The 27,495-nt window shown below is 40.8% G+C and overlaps 2 protein-coding genes across 3 annotated transcripts in view; one reads left to right on the top strand and one right to left on the bottom strand.

Moving 5' to 3' along the window:
* The first annotated feature begins 321 nt into the window (after positions 1-321).
* pusl1 (pseudouridine synthase like 1) lies at positions 322-25,194 on the top strand. Of its 2 annotated transcripts, XM_010785727.1 has the most exons (9): positions 322-572; positions 604-894; positions 975-1,035; positions 12,188-12,375; positions 16,152-16,301; positions 18,250-18,420; positions 21,533-21,587; positions 23,148-23,310; positions 23,464-25,194. In XM_010785727.1, the coding sequence occupies exons 2-9, from the start codon at positions 839-841 to the stop codon at positions 23,526-23,528; spliced, it is 909 nt and encodes a 302-aa protein (XP_010784029.1). In that variant the 5' UTR covers positions 322-572; positions 604-838; the 3' UTR covers positions 23,529-25,194. The 2 variants fall into 2 exon arrangements, with proteins under 2 accessions (XP_010784029.1, XP_010784028.1); XM_010785726.1 differs by having other exon boundaries at positions 322-894.
* LOC104958032 (ATP-dependent RNA helicase DDX19B) overlaps positions 23,721-27,495 on the bottom strand; it is a 14,879-nt gene continuing 11,104 nt past the window's right edge. The window contains exons 11-12 of the mRNA XM_010785728.1: positions 26,104-26,295; positions 23,721-25,671 (exon numbers count right to left, since the gene is read on the bottom strand). Coding sequence (XP_010784030.1) covers positions 25,610-25,671; positions 26,104-26,295 — 254 coding nt within the window. The 3' untranslated portion in view covers positions 23,721-25,609. The remainder of the gene's footprint in view (positions 25,672-26,103; positions 26,296-27,495) is intronic.

The following is a 27,495-nucleotide window of genomic DNA, read 5'->3' as shown; positions in this document are numbered from 1 at the left end:
GGTAATAGTACTACTAAATCCAATTATTATGCCAAAACTCAGATAAAACATAACTAAAACATTCAGCAGTTTGAACAAAGCAGAGTATTGATTATATTCTACTTTTTGATTGTCAAAAGTTAGCCTTTTAGCTTTTTGAAAATCCAGATTTGTAACAGATGAATCTCTGATTTACCTGAAGTGTTGTGTAGCCTAAATTCAGTGTAGCATATTTGTCAGCATTTTAAACAAATACAATTAATGTCAGGAAGCGTATCTTGGTACGCCTCTGTCACTGATCTAAACTCGGTTGTTGCTCGTGTTGATTATATTTATACCGACCCATCTCCACTACTGTATCGTCTCTGAACGCAATTTTTCTCAAGGCAGATGGCTTTGCGGCTGGTCGAGGATGACGTAGACACACACCCCCTCTTTGGATTATGACGCAAACAAAAAGCGACCGACAGGGCTGCAAACCCCTTGGAACATGTTTTGCCTTAACTTTACATGAATGCTTACATATATTGGTAATTTATAATAGGATAAATGATCAGACGTCTCGACTGTTCTTCCGGACTACAGATATAACTAGGCTACTTGGAAATGCGGCACGTGTCAACAGTCTGCCTGCTCGCGCCTGCTGTGTTGTCCCTGCTGTAGTTTGTCGCATCTGAGTGCCTCACCTGCAGGTTTTAAGGTCGTTCTTCACCGGCTCCCAGTACCTGTCATTACCATAGACGCGTTAATGTCAAAGTTGTGACAGTAAAAATAATATTTTACAATGTACCCTTCTGTTGACGCATGACCAATTTGTATCACATTATGATAAGGAAGTGTCAAGACATTTAGAGACATCATGCACAACTGTGCACGCTATCTCATCTTCTTTCAATACATTGGAACAAAATACAGGTAGGTTATGTAATAATGCATGATATCTGGTTGCACTCAAAGGTGTGTTATTATTTATTATATAATTATTATCTCTCCAGTGGTGTAGTGAAAGTGCCTCAACATGAACTTGTTAAGAAAGGGGTCCAGAACCACTTGGAGGTAAGTTTTGTAAACGTTTTAAGTTCTAATTATCTTTCCATACATGTTTCCTCTTTCCTTCTTTCTGTCATTGTTGGTCCTGCAAACCAGAAAATAAGTTAACTAAGTTACTATTCGAGTATAACTTGTAAAGTTGCCTGAATACCAAATATCATTGGGACAACAACACATATCATACAGGCAGATTACAATGTGCAATCATCAGTCAAATTTTGTGTAGATTGAAGTAATGTAATCCTCTCTCCATGAGAGTTAAAGTGTTCAGTTTGAGTTAGTTGGTAAACTTAACAGGTTGAGTGAAAAGACACACAGGAAGAAACACATCCTGCTTACAGCTATGCATAATTCTTTGATTATTTAATAGTTTTTTAGTATGTTTAGTTTTGGTATGTGTTGGAGTTTGTTTTTGGCATGGTTGTATGTAAGTGAATGGTTTTATTTGGTATAAATGTATGGGTGCATGTGTGTACATAGATGCATTTATAATAATAATAATAGCTTGGATTTATATAGCGCCTTTCAAGGGACCCAAGGTCGCTTTACAAGTAATAGGGCAAAAAACAAACATAACAAAACAAAAAGTCAGACAGGTAAAACAACAGATCGATTTAGGGGCCGAAAGCCTTGGCAAACAGATGGGACTTGAGGGCCCTTTTGAAGGCGTCGAGTGTGGGGATGTTGCGAATCTCCGCAGGGAGAGCGTTCCAGAGGGTTGGGGCTGCCACACTGAAGACTCTGTCCCCGAAGGTTCGCAGTTTGGTGCGGGGGGTGGTAAGCAGGCCAGAGTCTGAGGACCGCAGGTTCCGGGGTGGGGCATGTGGGTGAAGGATGTCCGATAGGTACTGGGGGGCAAGGGCATGGAGGGACTTGTAGGTGAGGAGGAGGACTTTGTAGGATATGCGGGACTTGACCGGCAACCAGTGTAGGTGGATGAGGTGTGTTATGGTCTGTGCAAACAAATTGTGAGCCGAAAGGATCTTTTGTGTCCGATTTTAATACGGTAAACTAAAAAACGCTATCAAAACAGTCATATAACTACACATTGTGTCCAGTATGTGCATGAATATTAATGTGGAAAAAAGGCAGATACTTCAAGTAACAGACTGGCAACTATAATCTGAAACATTGAATTCCTAGGCTAAACATAAGTAGGCCTACATACATTTCATATTAAAAATAGGATTTTTGTGTATATAATTATTTGTATGGTTCATTTTTACCAAAACGATTTGAAAATAGGAATTTAAACATTTAAAATGAACAATTCTTTCAATTTATTATTATTTGTATATTTGTTAGCCTATATTACTTTGTATTACACATTTATTTTTTAGGAAAACCCATGAAAAAAAAAGGGGGGAAATGGTTATGGAGTTGATTGCATGTGTAGAGAATATATGTGCAATGAATCATACTTTAAACTCTAGTTGGAATAAACAAATAACCTTAAATTAATAACGGTACTGGGCTAAATCCTTTAGCAGTGATAGAGTGGACCTAGCTAACGGAGAGCTAAGCTAACACACACAGTGGTGAGATAAGGCTGGTTGAAGCACCGCTGCACCGCCGACCAGAGGCCCAGTGATGCTGTCTGTGTTGATAAAAGCCCGACCACATGAAGGCTCTGCTGTTGCCCGCACCACAGTGACTGATCCTCTGTGTCAAACGTGTTTCTGATGACTTGCTTGTTTGTTTATTGGTGGCTGGAGATTTGATCCTACGCGTACAGTAAACCATGAGACAAAACAGAGACAATGTTCATGGTTCTCCTTTGATTCTGACTCTGGATAGCACAGGTGAAGATCAAGAGACTCTCATTATGGATGTCATGTTACAAGGTTTCCTTTATGCATATCGTTCTGAACCTCCCAATAGGAAATTGTTTGTGCATGTCGTTTGCCTCTATGCACATGTGGCAGATGTCTTGTGTTTATGTGATTTGTTTTAATTAAACCTAGAAATAATTTGAATTTCCACGAAAACTTGAACTCAACAAACTTTTTTGTTAAATGCAACTGGCCAACTTGTCTATGTAGGAGTAGGAACAGGGATTTAAAAAGGCTTTTTACCTCAACTGGACCGCGCTGTGCTGACTCACTGCGTTAAACCCAAACATCAACCAAGCATTTTCTCTGCCTTTCCAAGAAAGCAGAAAACAGCAGTTCTACTTCCAGAAGATCAGGAGACTCAGCTGTGCTTTACTGCCATCTAATGGTCACGGAGTAAAACAACATAGACTCTTCCACCACGGTGTATTTAAAACAGTGTCAGTTGTTACATAATATATCGCCATATACACCATTTTTGATTTTATCTTTGACATGCAAGAGGCATATGTCCATACTTGTGTTAATTAAAAAAATGATGTGGAAACCCCCAAACGCACCGCTCCACACAGTGAAGCAAAGGTGGTCTCCTACTGAGTCCATTTTCTTTCATGCGCATGTGTGTATTCTTAATCCTTTTCTGCTCCTTCACCTGCCCAATCATTGTGAAGTAACAATCAAAATCATGAACTGATTCAACTTTATCTGATCACGCCACTCCACCTCTTTTGTATCCGCAGCTTGTAAGTGCTTTTCAGGCTTAATTACATGTATCAAGCATGGAATAATGGCGGCAGCTGGCTCGTGACTGTGTGTGCGGTGCAATAACTCATAAACATGGCACTATCACAAAAGCACAATGGGGATGGCAAAGAGTATCGGTTTCACAAGCATTGGTCAAATAGAGCTGTGAATGTAAGGAAATACTGGCTGAGTGGCGCGGGGAGATAAACACACTTAAAAGCAACACGTTGATACACTGTATCCGCTGTCAGAACAATTCACCTGCCGCCATCCTTCAGCGCCGCCATTCATGTTCCCGCCATCTCTTTTCTGCCAGTGCAAATTGACATGTCATCACTTGACTATATTGATCAAACCTCAGGTGCAAAGTGGAGCCCCCCCGCTGGACACCTAACTTAGTTTCCAAATATTTTGAAGCCTTCCCAATTTTTCAATGACGTTCTGGAGTTTAGTGTGGGTAAACACGAGGCTGAAAGCTGCCGCGGGCCCCTTTAGAAAACACTACAAAACTAGCTTTAACTGTAGCTAGCCGGCTTTCAGTGCCATACAAACACAGAGCTAATGCGATCCTGGCTAACCTCAGTGCCCACGGTGGTCACACTAGTGTTGTCTGCTGACAGCTCCTGTTAAGACTCTATTGTGTGGACATAGCGGTGGAAGACAAGAGGGGAGGTAGTTAAAAGCACAAAGGGGACATGGGTCCACACTCCTTTCTTTCTCTCTCTCATCACAGCTGCCTTTTCTTCTGGCTGCTGCCCTGTCCATCACGCTCACTGAATGGGGATCCCAGAGCCTTCCCTTTAGCTCCTAAAGATGGAGGGCAGTGAGGAGTCTGGAGAGGGGGGGTCATACACTCCTGGACTGCCAAAGACAGGTGCAGGTCAAGATATGAGCGGCTCATAATGGTGCTGACAGACAAGTTGCTCTGAGACTCTGACGGAGCTCATTGGTTCCTCAGTCCCTCTCTTCCTCTGCTCGTTTGTCTCACTGCTGGAGCAAAGGTGTTGTTGCAAATGTTCAAAGCAAATGGAAGAAAATCATTGTTTTGTAAGGAAGTATCTGTTTCCTTCGCAGTGGGGATCATCCAACCAAACTCAGTTAAGTACCACTGGTACCACAGGTACTTTGAAAGGGCCAAGCGTTTGTGTTTCATCACACAATGAGTAACACAACGTCAAAGATGTTTTTGTACTATTTGTTAAAGCTAGTAAAGCATTTATTTCCATAATTAGATTTTCGTAGCTGTAAAAAAACCTGTGTGTAACAAGGAACGCAAATTGCTAGGATTAATATTATAATCTTGAAAAAAAAGTTGTGCCAATTTAAATGCTGGAATCAATGCAAATCATAAAAAAATACGAACTCGAGTTTAATTAGATTCTCTTGTCGGGTTCAAACGAGGTCCATTTAAATCAACTCTTTTTCATTTATAATCATGAGATTAGTCTTGTATCAAAGAGACACATTGACTTAATGTCCTCGTCCAGCTAAAAGTCCTCAAATGAAGGTGTTTAGAAACATATCATCCTATTGCCATACATACAGTATGTGGCAATATGTACTTGATGATGACCATGGAAATTGACCAGAAGTGAAACCAGATAACTGTAAACTAAAAATTGAAAATGTCGTTCAGACGAAATGTTCTAATATCAGTTCTAATGACAAGATACATAAAACACAAATGGGAACGTAGCTTATCACAACCAGGAGTAAGTAAACATACGAGGGAACACTTGGACTTAAAGCTGACTATCTTTTTCGAGTTTGTCAGCTTAAAATATTGAGTTTTTCTCAACTTTTTCAACTTTTGATGGGAGCAGTTTGTATCATGAACGGTAAATCCTTTGTTCTTTGTACCAAAATTATGTTCACCAAATAGTTCCACGTCCTGTTTTGGGAGACTTAATCAGGCTCTCCATATTAAAAAATGCTAAAGGTCGCTGAGGTCGCAGAGACAAAGGCCTTTATGAGGGGAGTGGAAGCGCTGTGTGCCAGGGATGACAGATGCCGGGTCGTGATTGGCTTGTTCCTGCACGGATGGGATTCGCTGTCAACAGGTCCCAATTAGTCCAATCAGAGTGGAAGGAAATGGCACAGAAAGGATACTTTGTTAGTGCCACTGTTTGTGAAGCTGGTGGCAAAAACAAAACACAATCGCAAGTTCTTTATTCCCACCCCACCGAGACTCTATGGGGGCAAATTAACTTTGGATTCAGACTTGTGTGTAGCGTCGCTTTGTTGACACATGCTGCAACACGGGGGCTACATTGTCACAGCCTTTAATGTTGCTGTTGATGTAAATATCACCTTCTGCTTTGCTTTTGTGTTTCTGAATCGTGTTCAATGACCAGAGCTACTTCCTGACACAAATGTGTCATCGAGAGCCTTTCACAAACACAATCTAACAAGCAGGTTGCCGTTTAAATAAAAGGTTATGTGATAAAAATGGAGTCAGGGCAGCTGAGAAGAAGTGTGCACAACAGCAAACGGATGCTGAGTCATGCAACACTGCAAGGAAATGCATTAAAAAAACTAAAGAAAGCCAAAAAGGAAAAGGTGGTTTTCTTTGTTGGATTAAAATATAACTGATCTTTTGAACAATAATACTCTAATGTGATGACTCAAGCTGGGTTAAGCTTCTTTTTTAGGAGCTTGACAGAATACAGAGACCTTTATCATCGCCCCGAATACTGCAGATAACTGAGTGTGTTCACATCTTTAAATACACTGAACATCACATTAGGATTCATTTAGGCAAATACCCATCCTGGGACCTTGACCTAACGGACTAATCAGCCAGGGGTTAGTGAGTGATGGGACATTGACCCTTGACCTGAGGAAGTCATTTAGATGGAGAGGCACTGAAGGTCTGATTCATGGTCACAATATCAGGGGAGGGCTGATAGCAGGGAGCAGGGTGAGGACGGACAGGTAATTGGGGAGGTGGAGCGGGGACGTCCTCTCTCTCTGGACGTGCCACTCCCTGCTGTCTTATAGATAGTCTCAGAATGTGTAATAGAGCAATTAAAGAGTTGCATACCAGAAGGGAATATACCTTTTGAGGGAAAATACTTGCTTTGACTTCAAATGGACACAGCTTTGTAGATAAAGTGCTGATTATATGCTGCAGGTCTCCCTTGAAAAAGAGATCTATGATCTCAAGGGACCAATCTGATTAAATAAAGGTTTGAGATAAATGGAGAAGACACTGTGCACGTGTGTGTGGTTAAAATGAGTTTGTGTACTCATGGACTCATATCTAATCAGTATGCAGATGGCCTAGAACATGGGAAGGCTGCGTTTTACAGATAGATATTGAAATAGGATGTTTTGTTTTTGTCTTGTCGCCCTAAAGTCACACGAAGATGTGTAAAGAAAGCCAATTCTTTACACAGGTCATCAATGCATGAGAGATCTTATTAACTTGATCCACACTGCTGCCTAAAAAAAAAACTTAAAGAATAATCGATTTTTGATTTATTGTTATAACAGAAATTCCACCAAACGTTGCTCATTGCGAGCTTTAAATGAACTCTCATTGATATTCTTCTTGAGTTTGTATAAAAAACACCACAAGATGCCACAATGACTCAATACAAAATATATATATATATATTGGAACATGTGATTCGAAATACAATAACATTTTAAATCTACCTAAATAATCTCACCGGCCTCACACAAATACATTTGTTCTTTTCTGAAGAATTTAGATTCTTGGCGCAGACAGACAGATTATTGTGGCTATTAATAGTCTCTGGTTCAATGTAGTGAAATTACAAAACAAAAGTCTGTATACCCTTTTAGAGAAACTTTTTTAAACACAGTTTATTAGTATCAAAACTTTGCCTTCACACAGCTTAACATGAATGCTGATGTTATTCTGAACTTTGTATAAAGAAAACGTTCAAAATTCCACAGTCTCATTTAAAACACAGAGTAACTGGAAAATTCGACAACAAATCCAGTCTAATTTTCACATCTACTGAAGAGATTGACAAGAGAATATGTTCTTTTCTTCATATTTGTAATTCTTGCTGTAGACACACAGGGATTGGTGTGGTTAAAGTATTATTTTGTACAGAACATTATTTCGGGGCTGTCTGGGGCCTTTAAAAGGACCCCACTAATATTGTTACAGACGTCCTATTGGAGCGTGTTGTTGTGAGTGGCCTGAGGAGCAGACGGTGCCAGCCTCCCATGGCCTGATCCTGGATTCCTCTGATATTGTTTTTTTCCCGCAGCACAAGTGTACCATGACACACACTGATGTGTTAGAGTTGTGCTAGTGTTTGGATAAAGAAAATATGTTAAAAATGCTTGTGATTCAACCGTATGATCATGACTGTTTTCTCTTTGCTCTTTACAGCCTCTCAGGATCCCCATTCCCGGAAAATTCATCGATTTTATGTTTCCTGCAGAAAGTGCGAATAACACAGTTCTCTTTTTGGAGGAAAAAGAGGAAATTATCTCCAAAAATATCAAAGAAGATCTCTTAGCACCAAATTTGAGCCATGCTTATTCATTATAGCTTCACTAATGATGTAGGTTAACAGTTTGGTCATTAGAAGCCGTACTCCCCACCCCCCTGCCTGAAACACCTCCGTTGGACCCAATAGGCGCTTTCACACAGGAGTCCTTTTCCCAGTATAGTTCCGATATAGTTCCGAAAATGTGCGTTCACACCAAAAAAATCCGGAACTAGAACTTAGTTCATGAGAAGCTACTGAAGCCAGTCCCCAACACCGAGGACTTCCGGCCGAGGACTTCGGGTGGCAGTATACGCCGTGAAGTTGTTTGCGGCCTGCCAGTAAACCCAAAGCAGAAGAAGAAGAAGTGACGTCAGCGGCTTCATTTGCCTAATCCTTCCCCAGGGACTTATTCCGGTGTGAACGCGATCTGCTGAACTAAGTACGGCAAAGTACTTGGGGTGTTTCTCAATCTCGAGTACTCTTGCTTGGTAGCGCATGTCTTCCGAGTGACTTGCTTCAGAAGCGAGGCAAGAATACTTCCTGGCATTCGGAAAACGAAGAGTGGAACAGGCGAGCAAGTGTGCAGGTGTGCGTCACATGAGAAGCCCCGCCTTACATTTCCCGCCACAGATTTGGGGAAATTGGTCCGTGCGCAAAGCATTGTTGGGATTTTAAGACCGCTGAGTCTACACATGTGCAGCCTCGAAATGTCTCCAATCGAAGTACGCCGGGCTCGGTAGAATTCCAAGTACGCTGGACATTGGAACAGTACTTCGGCGGCACTCGATGACGTAGTATGCTTGAAATAGTGGCTCTGGAGCAGCTTTACTCGAGATTGAGAAACACCCTTGGTGTGAAAGCGCCTATTGTTTACTTCTGTAATATAATGACATCACTATGTACTGTAACACTTCATTTCATTCATTTAATCGTTTATTTGAAGAGGGACAATGCACATTGATGAACACTTTAAACAATTAATGCTTCAAATGTAAATATGCCAGATTTTAGCTTATTTCCATCCGTAGGCTCACATACAACATTTAAGAATGTTGTATGTGATAGGCTAAGGGGAAGGACATCTATAAGTGGTTGATCATAACAGAGCCGGCCAGTTAACCAATCAGAGCAGACTGGGCTCTGGTTCCAGACAGAGGGTGAAAAGAGGTGCTGCAGCACAGGCAGTATGAGACAAATAAAGAGCTTTTTGAACATTAAAGCATGGAGACATGTCCCAGTAGAGACACAACATACATATATGCACCTGAAGAGGATAATTACAAAACTTTCAGTAAGGTAGGAGACATCTTATGTCCAGCACATTCACTTTTGAAGTAAATAATACTTTCATATGACCAGTTAATTGTTTTTTTCAGCCAGGAAAAGGTAGTAGATGTTGTTTTACACATTTTGTTAGCCACACATTATTATTTTGATCATTTCTTTGTCCCGCAGAGATCTTTAAGATATCAGAAATATATCATTTCCCAGTGCTTCAACAGAATGGCTCTTATCACAGTATGTTTGTGCTTAAAAGACACCCTTTAATTACCCCTTTTCTTAAGTACTCTGATGTTTTACCAACACGCAGCATTGTTAGATTGTCTGGTTAGTATCGGCTCTCAATAAAACTTGAAGAAGAAAGAAACCTTTTCTTAATCCTTTCATAAAACACAACCTCCTGTGATTTCTCAGTTTACATTCATAGGCAGATCTGTTCTTGAGAAACACCTTTATCCTAATCATCAGACAAACATCTTATTTGCTTCATTTACACATCATGTATTTTACCACTTATAACAGAAAAGCAAAGTATGTGCAAAATAACCTTTGATGGAGCACTTTGCCAAACGGTTTAGTCTCAGGAGTGTGTGACCGTCTGAAAGGTAACCTAGACGCAGCTATGAAGTGCCAGTCACTGGTTTCAGTCATCGTGCTACCTCACTGTAAGCGGATACATCGAGCTCCAAGGTTATTTTAGGGTTCACAGTAACATCTAAGGATCTCTGTTTTTTCTTTGGTACGTCGGAAGGACGACACTGAAGAATCTCTTTAAGATCAAAGCCTGCAGATCAAACACACAGCATCCATAAGCAGAAGAAACGCCGTCATGTGGATCTCAATCACCGTCTGTCCCTAAAACCTACGGCCTGGAGGAGCAGCTGAGGGCTAAATGTAACCAGCCCCTCAGGTAGGACCCTGCAGGACTGGGGTTCAGGACCACGAGGTGGACCCATGAGACCCAGGACCAGGGCTTTCTTTTCCCATGGCTTCTAATCAGCACAACTGTGGGGGACACGATGCATCACTTAGGCTCCGAATTCAGTCTTTTATTGCTTGGGACGGTTCTTTAAAAATGTAAATGATTTGGAACAAACTTTTAACAAATGTTCACCCAGGAGTTGCCGTTCTTTCTGATGTAAAACCAGGATTTATTCATTTGCCCCTTACTTCTGTGCTTAAATAATGCCCCTTACTGTACGTAGTGATTTTGATGCACACTTTTTATAGCATAACATGGCCACTGCTGTCATTTTGTACCTAAACAACAATCATTGCCTTAATCTGACCAAGAACTTTTGTTGCCTAAATGTAACCAAGCTGTTTCCTGTGAATACAAATGTTGAAGACGTTTTGATGGACATTCATAGGAGAAAAAAACGTGAAATAATGTATCGTACGACCCCTTGCGAACTTGCGTATGAGGATCAATTGCATATACATGGCTTAAGGGCAGACAAAACATGATAGGACCCAAATGCACGACACCAGACAAAAGATGATTTAAAAAAGATTTGTACTTGCGGTGATAAGCAAGGCAATACAATCACATAAGCAGAGTTAGGACTCCAAAAAATGACTCTACAAAAAACTAACTGAAATTCACTATAGCTTAGATAACAAACTGGCTGACCAGTATCACAAGGTTCAAAAACGATCTGGTACTTGGTACAGGGAACACACAGAATATATACACATACAAGGGACTCTACAGGTGCAAACAATAAGGGCGGGGCAGGTAATCAGGTCAGTAAACATACTGACAAGGTAGGAGTCAAACTACCTGAAATGAGAAAGGANCTAAAAGTCAGACAGGTAAAACAACAGATCGATTTAGGGGCCGAAAGCCTTGGCAAACAGATGGGACTTGAGGGCCCTTTTGAAGGCGTCAAGTGTGGGGATGTTGCGAATCTCCGCAGGGAGAGCGTTCCAGAGGGTGGGGGCTGCCACACTGAAGGCTCTGTCCCCGAAGGTTCGCAGTTTGGTGCGGAGGGTGGTAAGCAGGCCAGAGTCTGAGGACCGCAGGTTCCGGGGTGGGGCATGTGGGTGAAGGATGTCCGATAGGTACTGGGGGGCAAGGGCATGGAGGGACTTGTAGGTGAGGAGGAGGACTTTGTAGGATATGCGGGACTTGACCGGCAACCAGTGTAGGTGGATGAGGGTGGGAGTGATGTGCTGCCACGGCTTTGTGTGTGTGAGTACCCTAGCAGCACAGTTTTGGACATACTGTAGCCTGTCCAGGGTTCTGTTGGGAACCCCGAACAGGACACCATTGCAGTAGTCCAAGCGGGTGATGACAAAAGCATGCACTAGGGTTTCGGCAACCGACTCCGAGAGTGACGGTCGGAGTCTGGCAATGTTCCTTAGGTGGTAAAAGGCCGATTTGGTCACAGATTTGACGTGGGAATGGAAGGAAAGGGTGGAGTCGAGGATGACACCCAGGTTGCGGGCTTCAGGAGATGGGGAGGTGGAGCAGCCGTCGACCTCAAGGATGAAGTCACCAACCTTCTGGAGCAGGGCCTTGGGTGCCAAAACCATGAGCTCTGTTTTATTGCTGTTCAGCTTAAGATAGTTGGAAGTAATCCATGTTTTGATGTCATGCAGGCAGTTGATGAGAGACTGAGGGGGTAGTTATAGTTTTTATATTACAAGTCTTTCACTTTTTTTTTAACCGTCAGCATGAATGCTAATAAGCTCAACTCCCCTTTCTGACTATTTGTTGTAAGCTATGATTGTTTTTAAAAGACCAAAATAGATTTTCTTTAACAATACATGAGCCAACAGCTTATTTTGAACCTCTCTGCTGTTCTCTTTCTCCGTGTACAGGATGCAATAAGGAGGCTGAAGCCGATCAACCCAGTGTCTCTGTCAGTTTCCAGCAGGACAGACCGAGGCGTCCACGCCCTCTCTAACTCCGCTCACTTTGACCTCCAACGCAAGAACGATAAGCCGCCATTTGCCGAAGACATTATTGTTCAGGCTCTTAATAACCATCTCAAAGAAGAGCAGATTGGGTGAGTCTGGACTCCTTAGATGAGTGTGATATTCAACAGTAGAGATGATCTCCTCACACAAGGGGTACATGTGGTCACACAGGGTCATGCACTGAGAATGTATCCAACAAGATTAAGCCACTCATACTGAACAACACATTTCTCTGGCTTGTGAAATCAGAGGACTCACAGAACATTTTATTCTAGCAATGATAAATGGAAAGAGACACAGAGTTTCCTGTCGAAATGATTATCAACAGGTGTTATATGTAGATTTATAATCCACAGGTGTATATGTGTATAGGTATACAGTAGGTGCAGGTGAAAAATAAATGAAAATACACCCCAATGATTTACAGGTTTTTAACATTGTGATTCGTTTTTCATTCAAATCCACAATTACCACCTTGGGGTTTTATTTCTCTGCCAATCAATTAATGTGCAGTTTCCATGTCTGTCTCTCAAGTCATCACATCATCATTTACCACATTAGACATTTTAGTGAATTCTTATAATGAGCATACTTATTCTTGAGTTGTGGTCCACAATATGTTTTTCGAGTTCACAGTGAAAAAAACATCCTCATCGGTTCATTCTTGCGTCCAACTTGATTTCTTTTAGAAATGTTAAGAACATTTTCTTCAGGATATGTAATTTTCACAAGAATTGGATGGATATGTGAAGTAGTCAGTACAAAAACTCTTATCTATTTTTGGCCGTGTAAGAACTGTGTGCGGTGTGAAAGCTTCCCTGTCCTTAACGAAGTATCACTTCATATTAATATCCTCTAGTCTCATGCAGTCCGTCTCTGTGATGCAATATCAAGACAGCAGTTTTTCTGTCTGATAGAGGAAAAGAACCAAAGAGACAGAAACAGGGAAGGGCAAGGAGAGTGATAGATTAACAGATAGGAAGGAAAGACAATACAAGGGCACCGAACCGATGTGGATAAGACTGAATCAAGACAGAGGAGTGAGAGTGTAAAACAGAACGAGCCATTCGGGAGGCAGACAGAGAAGAGAGGAGGGAGGAAAGGGAAGCTCCCAGCATCCCACTAATCCCTAAACCTGCAGAGAGAAGGTTAGAAAGGATTATCCCTGCTCTGCTTTTTGGTCTATAGCATCCCATATACACACACACACACACACACACACACACACACACACACACACACACACACACACACACACACACACACACACACACACACACACACACACACACCCTAAACCATCTTTTCACTTCTTACTTGGATGGAAGAGGTAACCAAGTTTTTTGTTGCAGCATCAATCACAATATGGCTTCCAGCGTATAGCTTTGGTCTGCTGCCTCCTAAGGTAGAATGCCAATACAAGTTTGAAATGTGAACTTGCACGCTGAGAAAATACCTCTTTAGTCGGGGGTTCATTCGCCTGCTGTGCTGCCGCCAAAAAGGGCCTCAATTAGCCTGAAATGAGCAGCCAGTTTCCCATAAGGGCAAACTGCTGAGTAGCAAAATGGTGCAATGCCAAACAATGCCCCAGTTCCCAGATGTGTGAGACCATGCTTTGTACACTGCTTATGAAAAGTGTGTGTGTGTGTGTGTGTGTGTGTGTGTGTGTGTGTGTGTGTGGGGGTGGGTGGTTTGGGGGCCAGGCCTGTCATTTCACATCAGAGCAGACACTGAAGGCAGAAGCAAGGGTTTCCTCTGCCACGTGTCGCGCCCAATCTCCTCCCCTGGAAACGTAACCTAGTTTCTCTGTCATTGCACACACACACACACACACACACACACACACACACACACTGAATGTGCCCTGCTGTGTACAGAAAATTAGACATATGTGCACATATATGGGATGTTGGAGCATTGTTGTCATACTTCCATATACTCATACACGGCTCTTATCACCTCCAGCCTTCTTTTAAACACATGCATACATGGGAGCATTTTCTTAGTGCATGCACAGGCGTGTGGGCGAATGCTACAGGGTGTTATAGTAGTTTTTGCAGTCACAGTCACCCTGGCACAGCTCTTTGTTCTTCACTTTACAGATGTAAGCATTAAAGAGTCCCCACTCCTCACTGTATTATTACTGAACAAAACATCTCTGACCCATTAAAGGGAGGTGGTGTGTGTCAGACATGTATGAAGAATGATAATGAAAGCATTCAGTAGATAGAAGATAGTTTTGTGATACGTTATGATGAAAAAGAAAATGCAACTACAGCAATCCTGATCCCTCTCTCCCTCACCTGGAGGTTATGTAACCTATATATGTTTAGATGTAAGCTCTAAATGTGGAGATGTGCATGTTTTATTTATTATTGTCTGGGATTTGGAATAACTCTGTAGAAAAACCTTTTACAATTTAATATATTCATGTACGATAGTTACCTCCACCAGCGACGTGATTTTGGTTGTTATTTTGTTTGTTAGAAGGTGGACTACTGCAGAATAAGCCAAGGAAAACTAATACAGAACAGATTTGAATCATAGGGAACAATATGTTTCATTATAAAACAGCCTTGGCGATGATTTAATTATCAATTATCACCAGAGCTTGAACAATTTGAAAAGTTATATATATCAAATCAAATCAAGTTTTATTTATATAGCACATTTTTAAAACGATTTTTGGTCGAGCCAAAGTGCTGTAGTGTACATACAGTACAAATACTTTGCAATAAGGACACTTTACAACAAATACAACAGCACAGTTTGTGCAGAATATCAGTATGAGAGAACGACACCCTCTGTCCTTAGACCCTCACATCGTACAAGGAAAAACTTCCAGAGAAAAACCCACAGTTTAACCCACATATATAAATATTTATTTATTTAAAACTTATTTTGTCAAATTCTTTGTGAATTTTTCTTAAACAACCCGATGTGGTTTGGGCAAACAGTTGTGATTACCTGTGCAGAAACACTGGCTACATGTTGTGCTCTACTTTACGATGTTACACACGCACATTGAACGCCACTGGTGGATTTAATCAAGACAGGAAGGTTTGTCTGACTCCATTTGAGTAATCTTATGATTTTCCAATGTCTGTGTGCTTCTTGATGGATTGATACACAGGAAGTGTCCCATGTTAGCCGCGTTGAAGTCGCATCAAAGAGCTCCAGCCTGTGAGCAGCTGTGATGCTAACTATGCGAGCGTAAGAGCTTGGCTCATTCGAGTTCTTGGCAGCCTTTTAGGACTCTGACAACGCCGGTGCTTTTGTGTTGAAAGCTGGAATGCTGGCATTTTGGACAATTACTTTTTGAGAATATTAACACCATCTGTGTCCTGGGAAGGCTTCAATCTGAGGAAGGATGAAACCCTGATGTCTGGTTGTTTTTAGTTTTAGTATCAATACCCCCCAAAAATATATATTTTTTAATGAACTGGTCAACGAGTTTGGGCTATTTTGCCTCCATAACATATAACTTTCAAATATTTTGTGAAAGAAAATACCCAAAATACACATTTAGGTCTTTATTTTGCTGCACTTTGTCTATTTGTAATTGCTAGATTACATTTGATCATGCCTCACAAGCATATTTAAACAGATACTGTCAGGAAACCTTTAATGAAACATTGCTTTTACCTGACATTATGGTCTAAGTTTGTGTTGATATCTCTTCGTTCAAACATGTTAACGCCTTTCACCTGTAGTGTCTCTCCTTGATGACATTCTTTCTGTCATTTTAAAAGAAATAATTGCACATTGATGACATAAGACATTGAGGAGAGGTCAAATGTGGAAGCTTTACAGGCCTAAATGGATGTCAGCTTTCAACCTAACAGTTATGTTGTCACTCTCCCAGAATCACCCGTGCCCTCCGTGTGCCTGATAATTTCCATGCCCGTTTCCGTGCCAATTCTCGGACCTACGTATACCGGATCGCGTTGGGAGTCCCCCACCACACTCTGCTTCCCGTCACAGAGCGCCATCTCTGCTGGAACCTCAGCAACACGTGAGTTAACCTGCTTTACACCAGACATCCCTGCCTTCATTCACTCATCTGTCGAGTTCCCTTAAGAAATACAAATCGAGATCAACCTATCAAGAGGGTCCAGACAGACAGACAGACAGACAGACAGACAGACAGACAGACAGACAGACAGACACACCCTCAATAAGCCCATGCCAAGCCTTGCAGAAACAATGGCATGTTAAACACATGAATAATCCACATGTGCCACGCCGGAACTGAAAATTAGGGCCAGTCAAACAAAGTGTTTCATCTGAGCTGACAACCCAAAAACATAGAGAAAAACATGAAATGGTGAGGGCTAGCCTAGACGATGTTCTCTTAGCTGTGATTGGAAGGAGGGAGCGTAAAGAAAAACATTTCACAGAGTGTACATATGAGCATTTTTCTGCTTGTAGCTCTACACTTTTTTTGGGGGAAAGTAGGGCAAGATAAGCTGCGGGCTTATACTACGCATGCAGAACAACCCCCCCGCACATTACTGACTCTGTGTTTTTCTCACTCTCTCTTTCCCTCGCCCATCTTCTCCTTTTCTCCACTACACTTTTTTCTCTCTACCTTCATTCCATTTCTCCTTCCCTCCCTTGTTTCTCTCTCTCTCTGGTGTCTGTTTATTTTTTTGTATCCCTTCTCTCATTTTCAGCATCCATCTCATCCCTCCACCCCTCAGCGTCTCTGCCTCCTCTCTCCGTCTCTCTTTGATCATCCTCTCCCTCGTCATCACACACCCCCAACTCTCCCACTGCAAAAAATATACATTTCCACTGTTCATTTTAATGTTGAATTTAGTCTTCAAATCTTGCATTTTTTTAAAACAAGGAGAAATAATCTCGGTTAGATAGCAGCAGAACTTTTAAAATTGTTGAATTTGTAAATGCACATATCAGAAGTATAGTATTTCAGTTTATCAACTTTATCCTGCAAAATCCAAATATTTATAGAGTTACTTTTTGGTTGACTAGTAGACTCAGGTCTCCATGGAATTACAAAATAACCACTTTAAGAAATTAAAGTTAATCTTAATCAAAATGAAGATGGACATAAATGTGTCTATTCATTGGAGACCCACATTGCCAGCTCTGAGGCTGTGTGACATTGGTTTTGAGTTATGCTAACAGAAATAATAACAATGCTAACGTAAGCTAACATGCTGATGTTCAGATACAATGTTTACCTTGTTCACCATCATAGGTATCTGGTTATCATGCTAACGTTTGTGAATTAGCATAAAGGCAAGTGCAGCCAATGGTTCTGATGGGAATATCATTAGTTTCGTATGTAGGTATTACGGTCATTAAAAATAATTCAATTAATAACTTAATATTTTTCCAATTTGTGCCATTTTTCAACTTTCCCTCAAAAGTTCTAGCACTTGTTATAAAAGGACAAACTACAGACTGACTTGAAAGGAGACACCCGTTATTGTCAAGTTATTTTTTGCAGCGCTCCACAACATGTTCATTCATGATTCTCATGTTCAAGATTCTAAATTGGTGCATTAAGATTTTAATTAGTGAGTCACTCGGCACACTCCTCCTCACTGTGTCTCCCCCTCTCTCCGTCAGATCGTATTAAAGCAGGGACAGAAACATCAGACTGTAGAGAGTCGCAGCACTGGGCCCACTTTCAGTCTCTTCCTCGAACGAGCTGCTCATGGACATGCTCCTCTCTGTCACGTGGTGTTGTGCATCAGAAAAGTTAATATTATATAACACCACCAATAAATTATTCTATTTTGAAAGCTGGAACATGAAGTTCCTGAAAACCTGTGGTGCTTAAAGTGCACACCATATCCCCGCTGCCTGTCCTCTCTGTGCAGGCCTGACCTGTCAATGGTTACGTCACAATGAGGCTGCAAAATTGATTACGGTATTGAACATTAGCGATCACTTATTAAATAGAAATGTCTCCTGTTTCTGTCTCTGATCAGGGAGCTGGATGTGGGAGCCATGCGCGAGGCTGCCACCCTGCTGGTTGGGACTCAGGACTTCAGCACCTTCAGGGCAGTCAGCTCTGACATCCATTTTAAAAACCCTGTGAAGACGCTTGATGTGGTCGGCATACAACCAGGAAGATCTTTCCTACAAACACATTTCCACAGGTAGGCTGTTTATACTCAGGTAGGCCGGCAGTCAGCAAAGGAAATGGCTGCATACATATTTTTGGAGCACTTGGGGTCAAACAAACAAGCTTCAAACATAACCTTGACATATATTTTCATATCTTTTGAATATATTTTTTTCACACATCCTGAACAGTTTAGATTTGCATTTCTGAATTGTGATGAATGTAAGTGTGACATCAGCTCTTCTTTTAGTTGTGTTTTGCTCTCCACTAACTCCTTAGGGCTCTTTAACAACTAAATGCTCTATAATATTCACCAGCTAGCAGCTCACTTTGTCTTTGTGCTGGAAAGATAATGCACCGCCCCATGGGAGGGAAACAAAGCTGTGGTCTTTACCAAAACAATGAGCTATAATGCTATGTCTCGCTAACTGCTGGGAACTGCCTAGTCAGGTGATAATTCTGTGTGGTTTTGTCAAGTCTTCAGTACACTTAGTCTGCTTTATATATTTAGTATAAAACATGAATCAGTGCAACCTACATTTTTTTTTAAAAACATAAATATATTTAAAAAAGCTACACATTAAATCTATCATGGTCAAATGCACCAGTATTTACTTTCTTGCCAAGATTTAAGTGAAAAAAATCATTATGAAATTAGTGGGAGACAGCACAGTCCTCCCAGTTAATACTTTTTATCCAAATTGAAGAAAAAGGCATAGAAAATAAAGAATAATGCATGTGCTTTACCACTGCAAACACTTCAGTCTCGTGTTTCTCAATCTTACATCAACTGATGCTTAGGAAATTGGCCAATGTCTTTGAATCATTTACAGGTACTCCACTCTGCATGAAAATAATCCTTTTCAAGCTTCAATCCGACTCAGTGGCCTGTTCGATATGATGTTATCATCACATTTTGAGTAGACTATAATCTGGACTCAAAACTCAACTTGTAGTTTAATATAGGGCTGCAAAATAAATATAATTTAAATGAAGATCGCTGGGGGTTTAATTGGAAAGTCTTGATTGTTTTCAATAACTCTCATGTCATGTGAAACAATGACTCCAAATCAGTACAGCATTGTATTACTAAACCAGACAAGTGGGACACACGTATTCTTTTGGATTTCAGTCCACGTTTTATTTTACATGAATATAGTTATGCGATATGTGAGCCAGAGGGAGAGAGAGAGAGCTTTTTGAGATTACAGGTCCATGGGGGTCCCTCTGCATGGGGAGTACCACCTTAACCGTATTCATTACTTGCCCTGAAGATATGGTGCACAATATGGACATGGGCAGAGTGTTTGCAGTTCTAAGTAAATGTCACATAGTCCCTTAACCCCCCCGCACACATGGTGCATCAACAAGCTGTGAGCATCAGGGCTTTTCACACTAGGGTGTCTATGGTTGCATTTTCATCATATTGTAGTTATATTTTAACAGAAATGCCCTGATTGAAAACCTGCAGCGGAGCTCTTGATTCATTTACTGTTACTTTTTTCTTAAATAATAAACGGCTTTAAAAGAGGGACAATCTACAACAGAATGCCCCAGAGCCAGTGAAAAATCTTGACAGCTATTGGATGTGTTTCTATGACATTTTTTCTTAAACATATTCATGTTCCACTCAGGTTGAAATATAATTAAATGGACATTCCTTTAATGAGCACCATCTATAGGGCAACATTTTAAATTGCCCAGAACTTTGGCTAGTAACCCAAACATGCCAAACTAATGACATCCCCATCAGCCTCAGCTGTGATTTGGGTTTAGAGCTAATGAGCACATTTTAGCATAATCAGAGGGTACATCATGTCCTGCTTAACATTAGTATTTTGTCGTTATTAGCATGTTGGTATGGTCATTAGTGCAGCCTCACAGGGTCCCTTATGAATTAAGCTCAAAGCACCACTGTACCTACGTATCTTCTCACAGCGATGCCGGCACAACTGTACTGCAAACTTGTTGATTTATAGATCCCTCAAACAATTCATAAATTATCAAAACAACTAAACATTAACGTTCTGTTGAAATTCTAATTGATCATTTTCTCAGTTAGATGCCCGGAAAACCTTAATGCGTTTATCAATATCCTTTACAGACAGAAAAGACGTACACACACACACACACACACTCACACTCACACTCACACTCACACACACACAGATGCTGTGCAACATGAGACACAGCCTTTGTCTATCCACATTAGGATGTCCATCACCAGAGTCCATGAGCTAACAGGCTTGCTGTATAGATCTGTCTCTGCATTCTTACATGTCAAATGAAATCAGACGGCAAGCGCTGACTCAAATTTACATTTGACCTAATTCTTCACATGTGCCTGTTTGCTCGGCTCATTCTTCCCCAAGTTATCAGATTTGCAGGGAAATGACTGCTGCGGCTTAAATGATGAGACAACAAACGGCAAGAAAAATATAATGTCACATTGCAAACGAGGAAGATTCATATTTTTGTCATGGCATCCCACATAATCCAGCCGGGCCTAAACTGCAGTGGCGTATTCAGCATGTGACATTTAAACAAATCTGTGAAGGAGGAGAGGCCCCGGCTCTATCTGATGATGTCTGGCAGCATGAGCGTCCCATCGGCACCTAACAGTGGTCGGGGGGGGTCCTCTCTTTAAAGAGAGGACATGTCTTTACATAAAATACTCATGAGACATGAACACTTTTGAGTTCAAATGAATAATTCACTTTCAGAACATGGTTCGGACTGATGAAATACATTTTTAAAGACTTTTAGAATGATATACATATAATAATCAGACAACGAGTGTCATTCAGATCTACACTCAATGTGGCTCAGTATTATGATATATTTCATCTGAGTGACGACCATTCAAGATATTATTTTGCTTCTAAAATGTATAACTTCAACCTTTGTGGCAATACTTAGTGGTACATTCAGTCAGTGATGCCAACTGCTATGCCTTGAGGACCTAATATTATCATTGTAACGTTTAATTAGTGTTTAACACGTGTTGGGAATCTGCCTTAAAACATTTGCAAATTGTAAACGTAAATAAATAAACAGCTGTTGTGTTTAACAATTGTATGTTCCGTCTTTTCTTGGATACTATATATATGTTGTGCAAAATGTAACACCTGTTTTTGGTTTTACAGAGAAATACCATTCTGGGAGATCACGTTTACAAGCAGATCGTTCCTCTATAAGCAGGTCAGTCCCTCTCACTGTTCTCACTCTCCTTTAAAGTCTGCAAATGTGATGCAGTTAGTGAGTTGCACCATCTGCTGGTCTGGATCTGGATTAATACTGAGCAGAAGCATGATAGGTCCACTTTAAAGTTTGCCGGAAGCACTCCATGGACTCTGTGATGACAGCTTCTTCTGGTAGCAAGTTCCACTCCCTGATTGTTCTCGGAAAGAAAGATTATTTAAGAGTGTCACTAGTAGCAATGTTCAAAGAGTTGGCTTTGCGGGTTGCACTTCTAACTCGCTCTAGGTACATTGATGCATCAATGGCTGAGATGTTATGGACAGTCTTGAAGAAGAGAACCAAACGAGCCAATCGCTGCCTTTCACTCAATTCCACCCAGTTCAACCGCTTGAGCATTTCTGTGAAACTGCTGTCCCATTCATAATCTCCAAAAATGAATCTTGCCCCTCTTCTTTGTACTGATTCCAGGGCATCACTGTCTTTATCAGTGTAGGGGTCCCAGACTGAGCTGGCGTACCCTAGTTTAGAGCGTACTAGGGCCACAAAAGCTGTCTCCTTCAGTTTCTGGGGACAGCGTGTTCCGGCGTAGGAAGCCGGGTGAGCGGTTTGCCTGTGTTACAATGGTGATGACTGCTGTGGGGGAAACCTCTGAAGCAATTGGAGTCAGGACTCAAAGAGACACGATGGAGAGCTGGAGCTTTGATGTCAAACACTGATGGTTTATTTGGAGCTTCGGCCGGAGAATTCAACAAGACATGTCACGGGCCACGGTTTGACCACACGGTTGAGATGCCACAATCAATTCTGAAGAACCCTCCTGTAGCTCCAGGTTTTAACTAGTTCAGAGTGTAATAATCAACATTCTTCAATAGATAGACTAAACAGCTGAGGACACTGAATCACATTTGTTGTCGCTTATGGCTCGGGGTCATCTAAACCCCAAGAAGGATGTGTTCCAGGTGTCCCACAACAATAACTATCTCTGACCGAAGTTGCCCGGTCATAAACTGGTAATAACAACAAAATGCTTGGGCAGCCCCTCCTTAAGGGAGATAGCGGCTGCTCAAGGCTGGTCGTCTTCGTCAGAGAGCAAAATCTGACATGCAGGGGAAACTGCAATATCTCATAAGTTTCATTCAGCATACATTTCTGAGATATTTTAAGTCATGATGTAATAATGTGTGTCTCTGTAGTTGGCGTAAAGAAGTGGAATTCTTTGCAGAATGATTTAAAGGGCTGTAAGAAATATTTTATGTTTAAGAAAATGTATAAAGAAAGCATATTTAGACAGTATGAATTTGACTTTTGATTGGGTTCTGGTTTTATGTTTCAGTATTTGTAAGCAACTGTGACTGAAAGAATATTGCTTTTATTTTATTTGTATTTATTTTTTGTATTTCTTTGTAAGGGACAGGTTAAAAAGGTTGTCTTCTCGCTGCGCCTTTCCACCATGCGTTAAAGAAAAACTAGTATACTGTAAGGGTACATGCTTTGTAAAGTGTACATGTTTTGTTTTAAATTAACTGCCATGTGTGGAATAAACAATGTTTGTTTGTCCAGGTGCGCAGGATGACGGGGGCCCTGGTGGCTGTAGGGCGGGGGAGGCTCTCTGTGCCCCAGCTGAAGGAGATACTGTTGGCTAGGGACTCGCTCGCTTACCCACAAGCCATGGCGGCTCCACCTGACGGCCTCTTCCTCACCAGGGTGGACTACAGAGAGACAGGTGAGAAGGCCCATATGTCCTTAACATGCTAAGTGTAGTTTTTGCCCTGATTTCTTTGTCAGTTTACCATTTCATAGCAAGTACTTTTTTTGTATGTAACCATTTCTGTTTGTTAAATTTTTCTGATGTATTGCCAATTCTTTCCCTCCTTAGACCTGCAGTTTTCACAACAGACGTCAGAGGAGCAATGCATCTCCAGTGGAAACTCAGAGGAATAATGATTGTTTATAATTTCCGTAATGCTGTGTGCAATGTTTGTAATAAAGTTTTGAATGTGTATATTATTTTCTTTACTTACAACCAGAATAAACTTACGAATAAAGCAGCTTCACTTTGAGTGAATGACCCCAGTAGGTGTAATTAACAAAATAATGACCACACTCAGACAAATAAGCATAACTTCATCCGGATAACATGTTCATGTTGTTTTAATTCATATTAACAATACATAAACTGTGTCCATGAACGCAGCTCAGCTACAGAATACCACACACCTTGAACCTATCATTGTCTACACATGACCTTCAGGTTACAGACAACGTTCTTTAAGCCTCGTCAGGCAGTATTACTCCTATGTGTATGAACAGGGTTCTGGTAGGTTCTGAATATAATCAAACAAGGTATACAACAGGTGGAGAAGAGGAGTGTCAAGTCCTGTAGCCAAAACTGCTTTGAGTGTCCATGGCTCTGGTCCAGTGGTTTTTTACATTATGGATCAACAAAATGCACACACTCACTGATCATTTTTACATCCAGATGTCCAAATAAAACTGCATACATTGGTTCTTTACCCGAAAGTCTTCAGAGCACTCTCACTTGTTTCTAATCGTCCGTAAACAGTCCATTAAAACCGGACTACCACCAGCCGTCTTCTTAATTTCGGTGAGAGCCAGATGAGGTTTGTACGAGGTTAAATCCCTGCTCTTAATGTTCCAGCGTGTTGATCAAACGCACCAGACCACCCACTGTTCCTATTATTTTGTACCTCTGATGCAAGATGAACTGATTTAGGCTCACCGTATTCGAAGAGCCGCGTCTGTCAAAATTGAACCTTGTGAGGAATGTTTTTTTTGCACTACTTTAACCTATTTCTTTTTTTATATGTACACAAGTACATGTTTATTTATCCATGCGTCAGTGTTGAAGCAACACAATGAATCTGATTGGCATAGGTCCTCAGTCAATTCAGCATTTGGTTTCACACATCCTAAAGACGCTCAATATATAATCAAAATGTCAAGTGTTAGTCAGAATATGAAGCCCAATGTCTTAGAAACAAAATCATATGTATATATAATGCACTTGAGGAAGGCATTGCGTTATAATAACAGCACAGTCTGGGTGAATGTAGCTGAGTCAGGTCAAACTGGAGACCCTGATTGGAAACAATGATGAAGAGTGACACTGATGTCCACATTAGAAATAAAATGATTAATGATCGGAAGTGGTGCCAAGATATCCTGATAAAAGTCGTAATCATTTAAAAAAGGATACAAATGACATGCGTAAGATGTGTGGGTGAATGATGGTTAAATACTAGCTTAAGAAAAGATATTTGTATGTCCATGACTTGGAGTTATTAGTGTCTTATGACTCTAGGCAGCCATTTGACTACACACCCTGACGCTAAAGCTGAGGTTAATTCAGGATTCATTTCTTTCATGTGAATACAGGTTGATATTATTTGAAAATAGCTATCACAGGTTGATAAGCTTGCATAGACCCTTGAAACCCAACCATAACCCTCATTAACAATCTCAATGATTAATCTACCGCTCGGCAGCATACCCAACTTCACACTTTGTAGTCAATTCATTTACAGCACAGTAACTGCTGTACTGATCTACGTGATACGCTTACATTCAATCATACTTTCCTACTTTTAAAATGTAAAACAATGTGGCACATAAAATTGTTATTTTTCCTTTTGGGAAATCTCTTTACAGAATAGCTTGTATCATGCCACCACTACAGCCAGAACCAAATAGTGTTTTGAACTCTCTGTTCAGTTAAACAGATTCCACTGTGGCTGCATTATTACAATACACAGCAATAAAATCATAGACTTTATTCAAAGAAGTACAAAGAGTGAAATGGGGTATGTTCCCGAGAATTACAAAACACTCGTCAGAGAGGAGACAGAATCCACTTGTAAACATATGCTGCGTTTGTGGCTTTGCTCTTCCCTCTGACAGCTAAAAGAAATAAAAGCGTAAAACGCTGTAGGAGCGTACAGTCCTTGGAGAGCCAAGAGGGGAGGGGGAGTGGGGCGTCCTTGGTGTGATAAACGCTGCTCTCTTTAGCTGGCGATTTTCTCAATTTCATCCAGATCATCCGTGTCTAGTTTCTCGATGTTCTTACCTGCAGAGGCAGAAACCAAAGAAAATATCGGGGTTCATTTTTAGAGGGTTGACGCATGGCTGATCACTTTTAAAAACATCCGTTATGGATATTCCTCCTCCAACAAAATTTAACAGTATGAAATAACCTCATCAACTTGATTGTGTGTGTGTGTGTGTGTGTGTGTGTGTGTGTGTGTGTGTGTGTGTGTGTGTGTGTGTGTGTGTGTGTGTGTGTGTGTGTGTGTGTGTGTGTGTGTGTGTGTGTGTGTGTAGTGTAGTGGTGTGTGTGTGTGTGTGTGTGTGTGTGTGTGTGTGTGTGTGTGTGTGTGANACTTTTAAAAACATCCGTTATGGATATTCCTCCTCCAACAAAATTTAACAGTATGAAATAACCTCATCAACTTGATTGTGTGTGTGTGTGTGTGTGTGTGTGTGTGTGTTGCAGACTTACTGAAATGCTCCTGGATCCTGTTGAGGATGTTCATGCTCGACTTGCTGTCCACCATGTTGATGGCCAGTCCTCTTTTGCCAAATCGACCTGTGCGGCCAATCCTGTGCAGGTATGTCTCGTTGTCCGGGTTACCATCCCTGTCTACAGGAAGGTCGAAGTTGATCACCACAGAAACCTGCTCGACGTCGATACCTGAATGTCAGAAAAAGTGGAGACAGACATACTTATTACAAGGGGAAAAAAGGATGAAGATGGGCAGAACTGTAATACACTGTAGTACATGGACCCAATGCATACGTTATATACTATAATAATTAAATAGTTTTTATTCAAACTTGCCCTGATTCCTCAGGTTTGTAATCATGATTATATTAAGTGTTTTTCCTTAAATATTTGTAACACTTTCATGCATAGAGGTCACTACAGTGGACAGCTATTCAAAAGCTGTTTTCCTGTATATGCATGTTTTTTTTTTGCATAGTTGCTCCATCAGCCACATAGGACCCTATTGCATCATCCCATACACTGCCACTCAGTGGAAAGTCAGGGCAAGTGCATGATACATGTCTCTAAAACAAGATGAACGACAGAAAGCCAGATGGACCAAGTCCCCTGCCGATGTCCTGCCAATACTTTTGTGGAAAGCGCTCCCTGCAGGTATAAAACATTTGGTGACATCAAGTAACAACTAAGGGATCATATAATTCATAAATTGTCAAAGTATTGATTTTATGTTTGCAGGAAAACATGACTATTAGCCTGTCCACTAAAGTGGACGTCATGCATCACTGGCTATATATTTCAACTAAACTTCATACTGTTACTGTTTTCTTCTTGAAAATACTTCATTTGCAATATCTTTTTGTTTTTTGTTATTATAATTTAATTTTNNTTTTTTGCATTTTGTTGTAATCATTATTTTTAATACTTTCTGCTGACACTAGGTGGGACTGTGCACCTGCCCCTAATGACCAGTCGCCACTGACTATGAGAATGTTCTGAGCCCATAGCTGAGTGAGCGCAGTGCAGAATCTCTGTATAGTTTAAATCTCCTAACAATGTTGTCCATTCTAGACAAAGGCTTATTATATTTACAGCCCTTAATAACATTCATTTTCTGGGCTCAATGTGTGTCGTGGCCGTTTTCGTTGTGATCAAAAAATTCACCTTGTTTCCCCTTGTTTATAATATTATCAACGTTCCAAGCAAACAAGTGCTTTTGTTTTGAAATCACTTCCACAAGTTTTTCGCAAAACAGCTCCTAAAGCATATAATAAATATCAGGCTACAGCCCTTGTATATTTTATTATGTGAAGCACTATATGGTTTCATGAAAAATATCTACTGTTTATTTGTAGAAATCTCCTAAAGCCTACAAATAAAGTGTGTAAT

This window comes from Notothenia coriiceps, unplaced genomic scaffold, assembly GCF_000735185.1.
Source record: "Notothenia coriiceps isolate Sejong01 unplaced genomic scaffold, NC01 NC01_scaffold00028155, whole genome shotgun sequence".
Lineage (NCBI taxonomy): Eukaryota > Metazoa > Chordata > Actinopteri > Perciformes > Nototheniidae > Notothenia > Notothenia coriiceps.
The sequence above is the reverse complement of the archived record's forward strand: the minus strand, read 5'-3'. Positions and strand labels throughout refer to the sequence as shown.